The 12,408-nt window shown below is 61.8% G+C and overlaps 1 protein-coding gene across 1 annotated transcript in view; it reads left to right on the forward strand.

Moving 5' to 3' along the window:
• The first annotated feature begins 10,428 nt into the window (after positions 1-10,428).
• Positions 10,429-12,408, forward strand: part of CLCN4 (chloride channel, voltage-sensitive 4) — a 30,260-nt gene continuing 28,280 nt past the window's right edge. Inside the window, exons 1-2 of the mRNA XM_004689840.2 lie at positions 10,429-10,587; positions 12,307-12,406. Of these exons, the coding sequence (XP_004689897.1) occupies positions 10,444-10,587; positions 12,307-12,406 (244 nt within the window). The 5' untranslated portion in view covers positions 10,429-10,443. The remainder of the gene's footprint in view (positions 10,588-12,306; positions 12,407-12,408) is intronic.

Consider the following 12,408-nt stretch of genomic DNA (forward strand, 5'->3'; position numbering starts at 1 on the left):
GGCGAAAGTGGGGGCTTGCGGTTGCCCGGCCGCAGCGCGCCGGGGGCGGCGGGGGGCGTTGCAGATTCACGCGCGACTTGGGTCCGGCGTGCCCACCCGGGAAGGGCGCACAGGGACAGCCTGCAAGACCGGGCCCCCGGCCGGGAGGGAAACACCCCGCCGCGCCCGCATTGCCGCATTCTGGGGCGCAGGGCCGTCGGCGCGGAGCGCCCATGGTGCCGACCCTGGGCTGGAGACGGCACGCTCGCCCCTTCTCCGTCCGGGGCTGCCCTCCTTCGGACCCTGGCGTCTTTCAAAGCCTTGCGGCGCGGGGATGTTCGGTTAGCAGCCCGAGCCGGTGGGCAGTCTGAGTCGCTGGGCTTTATTTGGCGAGCGGTGGCCTTGTGAAGGGGTCCGCCACAAAGGTGTTCTTCTAGCTGCAGGTGTTGAAGTAGGCGGAACAATGGCAGCCCCCTCTAAACAACACGCAGTCTCCTACCCGCAAAGCACCAGCTAGCTCCGAGGTCGCCTGCGAGCAGACGCCTGGAGGCAGCTACCTCTTTAGAAGAACAAAAATGGTCTTTGAAGAGGGTGGGGGCGGAGACAAATACCAGCCCCCAGCGCTCCCAGGGCGCCGCCGTTTCATTCCCTTGCTGAATAACGAGCTGAGCTGCCGAAAGGGGCTTGATGACTCAGCAGTGAAGTGGGGGCGGGCTCGGGGGCTTCTGGCCTCTGGCCGCCCTGGGCCGGGGTGTTAACGACTCCGTGGAGGCCGCTGACCTGGGCCTGCATTCCTGTCTCTGGGGAAAAGCAAGTGGAGCCCTGGGCTGGATAGGCGCCCCGGGAGGAGAGCGTGGCCCTCTCTCGTGGGCAAGCGCCCCGTCCCTACGCTGGACTGGAACACGCCGCGGGAGCGACTCCCCAGCCACCGCCGTGGGGCCTGCGAGGCCTGCTGTGTGTGCGAGTGGACGGCGGAAGCGTCCAAGGGCCGGACACCCACGGGGGCTGCGTAATGCGGTCTTTTATCATCTTCCTGCATTCGGCTCCCACCGGCTGCAAGAATTCAGACCCTGGCGCTGCCTGGCGCCCAGCCCAGCCCAACCCCGCTCTGGAGGGAGCAGAAGGGGAGAGGGGCGGGCCCCAGCTGATTCTTCCCTGGCTTGGGGTCTCTGTGGCTTTGGACAAGGCACTTTGGGTCTCTGTGCCTCGGTTTTCTCACAGGCGAAGTAACAAAGGGCCTTAGAGCAGGCTGGCTCAGGCTCGGCGTGCCCCACCCGGGGCACTGTGGGATGTCGGGCAGCATCCCGGCCTCACCACCAGATGCAGGGCAGCAAGCCTGCCCGGCCCTCCGCCCAGCTGCGAGAGCCAGAATTGTCTGCAGCTTCACCTCTGGTCCCGGGGAGGCTGCCCGGGGAGGCTGCCCGGGGAGGCTGCGGGCCTCCATTCGTGGGTGATTTCTCCGAGTGCCCATTTAGAACAGTTCCTAGGGTTCTCCTGGCGCCGAGAGCCCGCAAGGCTCCCCTTCGCTTTGCTTTGTCTGGTGCCGAGCACGCAGACAACGGCAGGCCTCTGATGGGTGGACGCCCAGAGATGACTCCAAAGGGGGAGCCCTGCGGGGGCCAGTTGGAGCTGGGAGCCAGGCTGGCTGGAAGCAGGTGTTGGGGCGAGGGAGCCAGCCAGCCGAGCCTGGCCCAGACCGGCAGCCCGCTGCCTCTGTCTGTGGGAGTGGCAGCGGGGGGCTGTGAGGAGGGTGCCAGGGTGCTGGCCCGGGACGTGGGGGGCCTGCTGGGGCAGCCGCACAGAGGCTGTGCAGCGCAGGTGTGGCGGACGCCCCTGTGGCAGCGCGGGCGCGTACTTGGCCTTGGGGCGCGGGTCTGGGGCCTCGGCCCCTCCTGTCCAGTGGGGCAATCTCTGGAAGGGGCCAGCGAGCCTACTGGTCCTGCCTCCTTGGCTTTTGAGGTGAATGTAGGAGGGACAGGGTGCAGCGAGGCTGCCCTTGCGGGGTGTCGCTGTCTTTAGGGGGCCAGTAACAATCTTCTGGTCCCCGGAATGTGCCACTGTCTTCCACATCAGTGCCATCAGCGTCCTCTCTCTCTCTCTCTCTCTCTCTCTCTCTCTCTCTCACACACACACACACACTTCCCGCCTGTCAGACTTCGTGTCCCGGGAGGGCCCTTACTCTGCCTCCGGCCATTCTCCACCCTTTCCACAGTGGCCAGGCAGCTGCCTCTGGGCCCCAGACCACTGCCCTCACTCGTGAGTGCCAGAGAATGCCTGGGTACCCTTGGGGGGGGGGGGGAGGCTTCTGGCCCTGTGACTGACCTGTCAGTTTTGTGAAAGGAAAAAGGCAGCAGGCAGACTATCACATGAGACTGAAGAGGGATGGCGGTCGCTTAGCCAGAGACGGGAGACATGACCAGTTCTGGAGGCTGCAGCCGAGATGGAGCGCCCAGCAGTGGTTGGCTCTGGCGAGGGCTCTCCTGTGGGTTGCAGATGGCCAGAAGAGAGGCTCTATATTGTGAGGACACTGGCTCCTCACAGCAGAGGCCTCACGGGCACATTCCCAGACGGGGCTGGCAAGGCACTGTTTGGCGGCCACATTTCTAGGGGTTTGGGGTCACACCTGTGCCCGGGTTCCTGACTGCTCCGAGAGCCCACCACCCCTGTCACGGGGGCTGCTGTAAACAACCAAACCAGGTTTTTCTTTTTTAAAGATCGATTTCTTTACGCGTGCAAAACTGGGGCACAGGCCAGAGGTACAGGAGCAGTGAGAGGATTCACCAGAGACAGAGTGGGGAGCAGGACAGGACAGCTACTGAAATCCACTGCTGAGGGGAGCAGCGGGCGGGTCAGGAGAGGGCTGCCAGCCATGAGGGTCACTCCCTGGCCAGCGTTGCTGGCAGCCAGCTTCACAGTGCTGCACTTTAACCTGTTGCACCACCAGGGAGGGCCCCAGGTTTGTTCCTTGTGCCCAGAAAGCCAGACTGAATCTTGAGAATTGTCTCTGTGTGAAGGAGTTTATTCATGATGGCCACCGAGGGAATAGGCGAAATACGCACCCCAAAACAACCAGCTCCCTTGGGCCTCCCTGGTGGTGCAGCGGTTCCGTCTCAGCACTGTCCAGTTATCCGCAGGCACTGCAGCGGCCAGGGAGGGACCCCAGGGCGCAGCAGACCCTTCCTGACTCCCCGCTGCCCCCTCAGAGTGGGTGTCAGTCCATCGCCTGTTCTGCTCCCCGCTCTGTCTCTGGGGAGTCCTCTTACTCCCCACATCTCTGGCCTGCACCCCAGTTCTTGTGTGCTCAGTAAATCTTTAAAAAGCAAACGGACACCCAGGGGTGGGGGCAGGGAATGTGAGGGAGGTCGAGGCTCGGCACTTCCTGGCTGAGGAGCTGGGGTGTGTGTAGACACTGAGTGAGGTGCTTGACGTTGGGGGGTGTCCTCGGGGGCACAGAATTTCTCAGGGATGGCACAGTGTCCAGCTCCCAGGAGTGCAGGTGGGCCAGGCAATGGTGAGTCCTCAGGAGGAAATAGGGGCGCAGTTCCGGAACAGCTCTCTCAAGACGAGCACTTCTGTGGGCTCAGTTTGACTCTGCTTATTCTAGATGTTTGGCCCGGGGAGGTCTTTTTTAAAGATTTATTTATTTATGCATTCGGAACTGGGGTACAGGCCAGAGGTGCTGGGGAGTTCCCTTGTCACTGGCTGGAGACTCCTACACGGAGCTGCCGCTGCCCTCCCGCCGCGAGGCCCAGGCCGGCCCACACCTGCCTGCCCGCCGCACGAGGGCCTGCTCTGCTCTGCCTCTTTCGGCTCCGGCCCAGGAAGGCCCCCCCACCTTTGCTCTGTGGTGTTTGCTGCCTTCTGGAGAGATCCCCTGGCATTTTGCTCCAGCCTGGGCGTGGTTCTGGGCTCATGGGTGATGGTGGGGGACGCGGGAGCCTGGTGGCTGCTGGGATGGAGGCAAGTGCTCGAGCAGCAACCTCACAAGGGCCACGGGCACCGGACTGCGACCTTCCTGCAGTCTCGGTCTCTAAGGGGAAGGGGAGGAAGGGGAAGGGGAGAGGGCCTGTCGGAGAGGCCAGGGTGCTCCCAGCAGCAGGGGCTGCTGGGCTGAGCTGGATTTGGCTGGAACCCCAGAGCCTCTGGCTGCCTGCCCTTCCCCTCCTGTGTCCCTTCGGGGTTTGCATCTGAATGTGAAACTTCCTGCCCTTAGCCTGTGGCCCCAGGGGCCTCTGGGTTGGGGCCTGTGGGGGTGGGCTGCAGCTGGCCTCAGCTGCAGCCCAGTTCTTTCTTTTGAGCTCAGCTGCCCAGCACCCGTCCGCCCCAGCACCCCTCCGCCCCCCACCCCTCTGCTCCACTGAAATCTGTGCGATGGGTCGATGGGTCGAGCGCCCTGGGCGTGTTCTCAGAGCATCTTGTTCTTGGGACACGGGCACCCCCTGGCCTGGCCGGGCAACTCCCGGCTCAGCCTGCAGGAGGTTGCCGGTCCCGAGTGAACTTTCCTGTTTCCTCATCCTTGAGGCTATACCTCCACAGAAGCAGAACATAGATAGCCGTGCAGGAAAGTGGCCAGTGGCAGGTGAGTCTGAAGAGCCCGCGGGGTGGGAGGGCAGCATTGTGGGCAGGAGTGGGCTCCCAGCACCTCAGAAGGTGACATTCCTTAGGGAAAGGGTGTCTACAGAGATAATAGGATTAACGCCAGCCTATTATTGTGGGCCCAATTCAGGGTGAGGAGAGGAAGTTTCTTCTTCCTTGGGAGAAGACACACCAGCTCCTTCCGGCACAGCGCTCAGAAGGGCCCACCCTGTGCCCTGTGCTCTCTGCTCTGGTGACACTTGGGCCGGGCCCTGACCTTTTGCCTCGGTTGCTTCTCTAGTGTGGGCCTGAAGGGGACTGCAATTTGCTTCACAGACCCTGCGACCGAGCTTGTGCTTAGAAAGGTGCCTGGCACCGAGTTGAGGTGCTGCTCTAATCCTGAGCCGGAGTCCAGGGAGCTTGTCCGTCCTGGGCACTGGCACGACCCCCAGGGCAGGGGTGTGCGAACACTCGGGTCTGCCGCGCCCCCCGGCCGCCCGCGGTGGCCAGCCCCTTCCAGCGTGCGCTGTGTTCCCACTGGACAGATGGTGTGGGCCGGAGCCGGACGGGGAGTGTGGGTTGGGTGGGGGCTGGGAGCCACCGCAGGACTAGCCGTGGCCACAACGGGCCAGGCTGCTTTCGGACCGCGCTGTGAAACTGGCCAAGTTGCTCATAGCTCACCTCTTCCGCCACCGCGAGTGCCCCCGAGACCTTCGACCTTCGCAGCCCCCCAGTCTCAGCGACTGCAGTCTTCTCCCTCCGGGCCCCCAGCTTACGGTTGGGGGGTTAGCACGAAGAGCAGCCTGCACTTTCAGTGGTGAGGAGGCTCCCAGATCTCAGAGGCTTGCAAAGTGCCTGCATTTCATACAGGGTGGGGAGCCGCAGTGAGGGAGCCTGGGAAGTGCTGGTGGCATGGCGGCCAGCTGCCCTGGCTGCAGGTCCCGGCTGAGTGGAGCCACCTCCCACGCGCGTCAGGCGACCTGTGCCCGTGTGTGGAGGCCGTGAGCCGCTGCGCCCTGCCCCCGCTCACCTGCTCTGGAGGAGGCGGCCCGCGTGCCAGGCCACTCAGGCAGCCCCCTGGCAGGGCTGAGGCCTCCCCGGGGGCCAGCACCAATTGCCAGCCGTGAGCAAGCCACCTTGCCAGGGTCCTCCTGCCCCACCCTGCCCTCAGGTGCCACCGCCCCGGCTGGGAGCCAGGAGAACCCAAGCAGGCTGCTCCCGGCGCGCCCGTGACGGACCCTGTGTCTTGCTGCGCGCGCTGTTCGGCGACTGTCCCACGTGCTGGATAACTAAGGCGCCGGACTGGAGGAGCCCAGAGGCTCCTGGGAGGAGCCGGGCCCTGGGTGGGAGCCGGCCTGGCTGCCTCCCTCCTCCCTCTCGCCCTCAGGCAGCAGTCCCATTTTGCTCTCTTGCTTCAGTGCGGGCCTGCGGGCCTCCGGGTGGCTGGGAGAGAGGGCCTAGGGTATCCGGGCTAAGTCAGGGCAAGTCCCAGGGTGTTGACGCCGATAGACAGTGACTCTCCTGTTCGTGTTGCACCCCACGCTCACCCCACGGCCAGTGCACCCCGCGATCCCAGGGCTGTCACTGGCCGCCTGGGTCATGCGCCCACGCCAGGGACCTGGGGCAGTTTGGCGAGCGGTGAAATGGCCGCTGGGGCCAACTCTCTCCCTTCTTGGGGGGCTACCGGCCCTCTGGGTCCCCTGCTAGCAAGCTCATGACTGGGCCGCACGGTGGCTCCCACTGCCTGGTGCCGGGACCCCTGCGGGGCGCCTGGTCAGCCCACCCCGGGGAGCTGCACTCGGAGGCTGGCCCGGCCCCTCCGACTGACCACAGAGCCGGCTGCCTGCCGCCCGCCCGGCCGCTGTAGCCCGGCTTGCAGGCTTTGGGCTTAGGGCCCTCGACAGCGTCCGTTTGAAAATGCTTTCCTGCCCCGATGGTGAGCGCTTCCGGGTGGCGCTCACGGAACCAGAGGCCTGCTTCCCAGCGCGGCTTCTCTGCCTGACCCATGGTTTCGTGCCAGCCCCAGGGAACCCCTCCAGGGAACCCCCGCCTGGGGCCTGGCCTGCGCTCCTGGGCTTGGGGTGTCTGGGCTGGGCCGCCTAGAGCTCGGGCAGCTGCCTCCTGCGAGCTCCTGTCCTGGAGTCCCGGGCTTGCCGGCAACTGGACCACGGGGTCCATTTTCCCAGAACCTGGAGGATTGCGGAGAGTGGGGAAGGGCTTGTGTGCCAGAGAAAGGCGACACCGCTGGCACCAGGAAAAGGCTTCATGGACAGCAGCTGGGCCGGACCGCAGGGGGAGGCCGCGCCCGGAGCTGCGTTTGCTGGTGGCGGAGCACCCGTCGAAATGAGCTGAAATTTGCGCAAGGCGACGCGTGCCACAAGCCGCGGAGCCAAAGCGTCTGGCCTGGTGGGCTGTCACCGTGCTGGCGTCTCGTGCCCCTCTCCATCACCCACTGCCACCTTCCCCTCGACCCCCGACTCCCGTTTGCCTCTGTGCTTGCTCTGGGCACGAACCACTGACCCCGGCACCCCAAGCTTCATGGCCTCTGCCTGCCCATTTTTGAACGTCGTGTAAGCGGACCCGAGCGTGGGTGTTCTGATGTGTCCAGACTCGGTTACCACACTGTGCCTGAGACTCACCTGTCGCACATCTGGGGAAGCATTTGAGTCAGAAGCGGGCAGAAGACAAGCCCCTGAGTGGGCCAGAGAGGGATTCACCACTGGGTGATCTGGCAGGCAGCAGAACTGGGAACTGCCAGGCCAGATGGCTCTGCAGACTGGAGCTAGGGCTAAAGGGGGCCAGGGAAAGGCCAGCAGGTGAGGCCCAAGAGAGGCAGTGGCCCTCCCTCACTTGCTGGACTCCTGGGAGCCCCAGGGCGACGACTGCTCGCCAGCACCCTCTGGTGACCATATAGTGCAGTCAGCCCCTCAGACCAGGAGCACCCACCCTGGGGGCCTTTAGAGGGGTGTCCACACACCAAGAAATCTATAGCAGAAGCAAAACAGGAGAGTTCTCAAAGCAGTAAATATTTCGGGATGAATTTGACCAAAAAAGCAAAGGACGTATACACTGAAAGCTACAATATGCTGTTGAAAGAAATTAGATACAAAGAAATGTAAAGCCATTCTGTGTGCATGGATTGGAAAGCTTCAAGTTGTTAAAGTCTCCATGCCGCCCAGAGTGACCTGCAGATTTAATGTTATCCATTTAAGCAGCTCAGTGACATTTTTGACAGAAATAGACAATCCTAAAACCAATTTTGAACCACCAAGGACCCCCAAAGCAACCTTGAAAAAACCGGCAGCTTCACACGCCCTGGTTTCAAAACATAAAGCTTCGGTAATTAAAATAGGGTGGTGGTGGCATAAAGGCAACATACAGAGTGATGGAGCAGAGTAGAGAGCCCAGAAGCAAAGCCAAGCTTATGAGGTCAACTGGCGGCTGGCTTTGATACACGGGCACTGGGCACACAGTGGGGAAAGGCTAGTCCCTTCCACACATGGTGTTGGGAAAATTGGATAGCCGCACGACACTGGAGAGAAGTTGGACTCCTGCCTTACAAATCCACAAAAATCAACTCAAAGTGATTAAAGATTTAGATGGAAGACCTGAACCTGTAAAAGTCCTGGAAGAGAACGGGGGAACCTCCTGACACTGATTTTGCTAGTGAGTTCTCGGCTCTTGCGCCCACAGCACAGCCAACGAAAAGCACAGCTAGACGAGCAGGACTGCACCGACTTGAAAAGCTTCGGCACAGCAAGGGAAGCAGCAGGTGGACAGGCAGCCAGGCCATGGGCGCACACCTTGGCCAGCCTCGCTGCTAAGAGCCTGGTAGCGCAGGCACGAGGCGCGCCTGACTTGCTTCTACCGGTTACGTGTGCAGTCATCATGACACGACGGGCTCCATCCCAGTTTCTAGATGGGCCTGTTCCCCAGGGTGATGTTTTGTGCCAGTGACTTGGTGCCTGACTAGAGTTGGCTAATTGCAGGTCGTCCTAACTCCTTTTTAATGACGCAGCCACGGCTCTGTGATTCTTCTGCCTGCTGGTGGCGTTCTCACAAGAGCACCCCATGGCGGTCCGCAGCCTGCTGTCTCCCAGCAGATTTTGTTCACAGACTGAAGCTTTTGGCCTCTTATTTTGTTGTAGACACGAGGATGCTTTGCTTTTGAGTTTTACTCCTTCCCTTTTCTTACTGTTTGCTCCTGACTTAGGCAACACGATTCTTCCGGGGCCCTTGTCAGCGGGTATCGTTTTCAGCTTGGCAGGCCTCAGGCCTCAAACTGTGAGAGTTTTCAGGCAGGGGAGCCGCACAGACGGGCAGTAAATCACTCACCGTGGCCGCTTTACTGCTTGTAAGGCAAATGCCCCTTTTGCTCACAGCGACTTTTCAACTGGAGTACGATGCAGTCTCGTCAGGTCGTGGTGGAGTCTTCCAGATAGAAAGCTGCATAACGCGGCGAGAGCGTCCACACCCGCATGTTTTTATGACCACCCTTCACCTCTTTTCGCCGTCGATTCCACACTGTGTGGTTCTCGTCCTAGAACTCCTGTTTCCACGCTCTTTGCCAAGGTCGTTTTTCCTCGGTGTCTTGTCTCGGAAGCGCGTGCTGTGTTTCCGCTAACTGGCGGTGAGCATTGGTCCCGCTGCGAAGCATTTTCCTCCATTTCCAGCGCGCTCTTCTGTGATCTGGAAACCGGCTCCCGAGGGCCCCGATGGATGCGGTCTTGGTCCATTGGCAGCGGTTTTCCAGAAGAGGAGGGCGGGCGGCAGCCGAGTCAGCTCTCGGCCGGAAAGAGGCGGCCCGAAGGCGGCCGTCGCACGCCGCCGAGCGCTGCTGTGTTGCTCCTTAGGAACCGCACAGTCGAGTGAGCGCTTGGCCGGAGCTTGCTGCGTCGGTGGGCGCTGCCACCTGGCGGCTCGTGGGCGGCTCAGCCCCTCGGGGCTGCCGTGACAGAAGATCCCACTTACGACCTTTTTACTTTTCCATTTTAAACATTTATTTGCTCTAAACTGCAGTAACACTGGGGCGCCCACCAGGTAGTGCCATCCTGATGCCCCACCGTCGACCCACCCCTACTTCCCCAGCTACGCTCTCATGCCCCCCGCCCCGCCCCCTCCAGCCCCACCGTTTTGTAGAGAGCTGACCGCAGCCTAAAAGTGCTTGGACGTCCATGCAAGACTGGAGGAGTGGGCAAGAAATAAATTATTTTGAATATCAGCTGCTTAAGCTTGTTCCAACAGTTTGTCTGCCTTTGTTTTGCTATTTATTTTAATTTTTTATTTACTGAGCATGGAAGAACAAGGCTGTAGGTCAGGGGTTGGGGGGATGGGAGAGGATTCACCAGAGACAGCGGGGAGCAGAATAGGTGGATCTACTGAAACCCACCGCTGAGGGAGCAGTGGGGAGACAGGAGGGGGCTGCTGCACCCTGGGGGTCCCTCCCTGGCTGGGGATCGAACTCCTGCTGCGGGGGTGATAGCGCTGGGACTTAACCGTAGGCCCCCAGGCAATGGCTTGCGTCATTGCTAGTATTTGGGGTCCACGTTACTTTTATGTGCACTGGGAAAACAAAACACCCACGGCGCCGGCCGCCCCTGAATCTGCCCGCACTTTGATCTTCAACTTCCCAGCCACAGGGCTGGAGAAAGACGTGGCTGTGGGGTGAGCCCGCGAGCCTGTGGTGCTCATCACCTGGGCGACACGTAACCTGGCTTCATGGACCAGCCCCGGCCTGTGGTGCTGCGTTGCAGCAGCCTGGACTGACGAGACTGCGGTGTGCCCACGAGCGAGGCAGTTGGCTCTCCGGTTGGCAGACAGCACCGGCCAGGCGCGGGCAGATGTCCACCCACGCTCCTGACCGGCCTTTCTCTCCCAGGTGTGAGTAGCATGGTCAATGCCCCCGTGATGAGTGGCGCCGGAAACCTCATGGATTTCCTCGACGAGCCTTTCCCCGACGTGGGCACCTACGAGGACTTCCACACCATCGACTGGCTGCGGGAGAAGTCTCGGGACACGGACAGACACAGAAAGGTAGGGCGGCCGTGAAAGTCAGCTTGAAGGGCCCCTGCAAACGGCTCAGGCTGCCTTCATGTGCAACACTGGCCTGGGAGGGTCACGTGGCACGGTGAGCCCCAGGTGCGGAGAGAGCCACAGGTGCGTTGGTAGGCAGGCGGCTGTGTCCTCTCGGGCTGGGTGGGGGAGGAGGGACCCAGGAAGAAGACCCCTCGGGGCCCAGCTGGGTGGGCAGCCGCCGTGGTGCCGTTGCTGGGGCCCTGTCTTGTCATCTGTCAGGATGCAGGCAGCTCCCTGGAGGCACCCAGGTGTGCCCGAGCGCCTGGCAGCAGGTTGGCATTCAGCGCGTGTTGTAACAGGCCTCGATAACTTGGGTGCTGAGTACTGAAGAGGGATGGTGAGGGAAGAGTTTTCCAGAAGGGGTGACAGTTCATTTGGCTCTTCAAGGCTGACCAGGAAGAGAGGGGAAAGGCGTCTAAAATCCCGATGGCCCCCGTCGAGTCACAGAGACGGGAGAACAGGGCCCATTTCGGCAGGCAGCCCACGGGGCTCTGGGGGCCGGTAGAAAATTCGTGGAACAGGAGTCTGACCCGTGGGCTCTGGGCCTCTGTGGGAACAGCCAAGTGGCCATAAAGCGGCCTCCTCCTCTCATCTCAGCTGGATGTACGGAGGTGCACTGTGAAGGGGGAGACAGGAAGCCTCAGGTTTGCTCAGGAGAAAGCGCAAAGGTCTCACGGGGAGGAGGGAGCAGGGCTGGCATTCTGTGAAGAGCCACTGGCACTGGGGCAGTGACTGGCAGGAGGGCAGAACACGGGAGCAGCTGATTCCAGGGACCGGCCAGCAGTTCTGTTTGAACGCTCCTGCTTTTGAGAGGCTGGCCTGGCCTGGCCGGGCCTGCAGCCGGCACGTGGCGAGCGCTCAAGAGCAAGGACAGGGCCGCAGCGGAGGAGAGAGGGGTCCTAGGCGCAGGCCTGGGGGCAGAGGCTTTAGGAGTGGCCACGGGGCCTGGGTGTGGAGGGCGAAGTGAGGACACTCAGGGCCAGGGCAGGCCGAGACCATGGGTGCCCGGGGGAGGGGGCGCAGGGGGCTGTGTGGTGTGGAGGTGGGGCGACCCGAAGCAGACAGAGCAGCCTCTGGGCTGCTCTCGAAGGCCAGGGCGAAGGGTGGGCATGGGAGAGGGGCAGCCTTCCCGCTGAAGGCTGGCCTCCCAGGAGGCAGGTTCCGTGAGATGGGGGTGGGGGCTGACAGGAGCTCCCGACCTTGCGCACGCACACCCGTCTGCGTGGTGACATCACCCGTGCTGGCGAATCCTGTGTTCTTGCGGAAATTTAGCCTTGGAAACACAAGAAGGAAATGAAGCCTTTGGAGAGGTCCTTTCCTGGCAGGCCTTACCATGTGGTGGAATAGTAATTCATATTCAAAACGCGCCCCAGCCCCAACCTAGGTCTCCCTTCAGGGGGGCTTTTAAGTAATCAAAGACCAAATCACACTTGGGAGTTTTTTTGACGAAGGGCATTTTCCGGGGCTGTGAGCCTTTGGGGGTTTCGTGGCACAGCTGTGCCGTGCACTAGGCCGCCCGTTTGCCTCGTGGTGGGGTGCAGGCAGCAGGGACGTGAGGTTTCTTGCTTGACTACATTCTTTTCCTCAGTGCTTCCGTCTCCCAGGCGAAGAGCGGCAGGGAAGAAGTGTGAGCTGGAAAACGTGTCCGGCCAACGGCGTCTCCTTGCTTCTTTGCAGATCACCAGCAAAAGCAAGGAGTCCGTGTGGGAGTTCATCAAGAGCTTGCTGGACGCCTGGTCGGGATGGGTGGTGATGCTGCTCATCGGCCTGCTGGCGGGT

The sequence above is a fragment of the Condylura cristata genome, unplaced genomic scaffold, assembly GCF_000260355.1.
Source record: "Condylura cristata isolate star-nosed mole 26May11 unplaced genomic scaffold, ConCri1.0 scaffold00027, whole genome shotgun sequence".
NCBI classification, from domain to species: domain Eukaryota; kingdom Metazoa; phylum Chordata; class Mammalia; order Eulipotyphla; family Talpidae; genus Condylura; species Condylura cristata.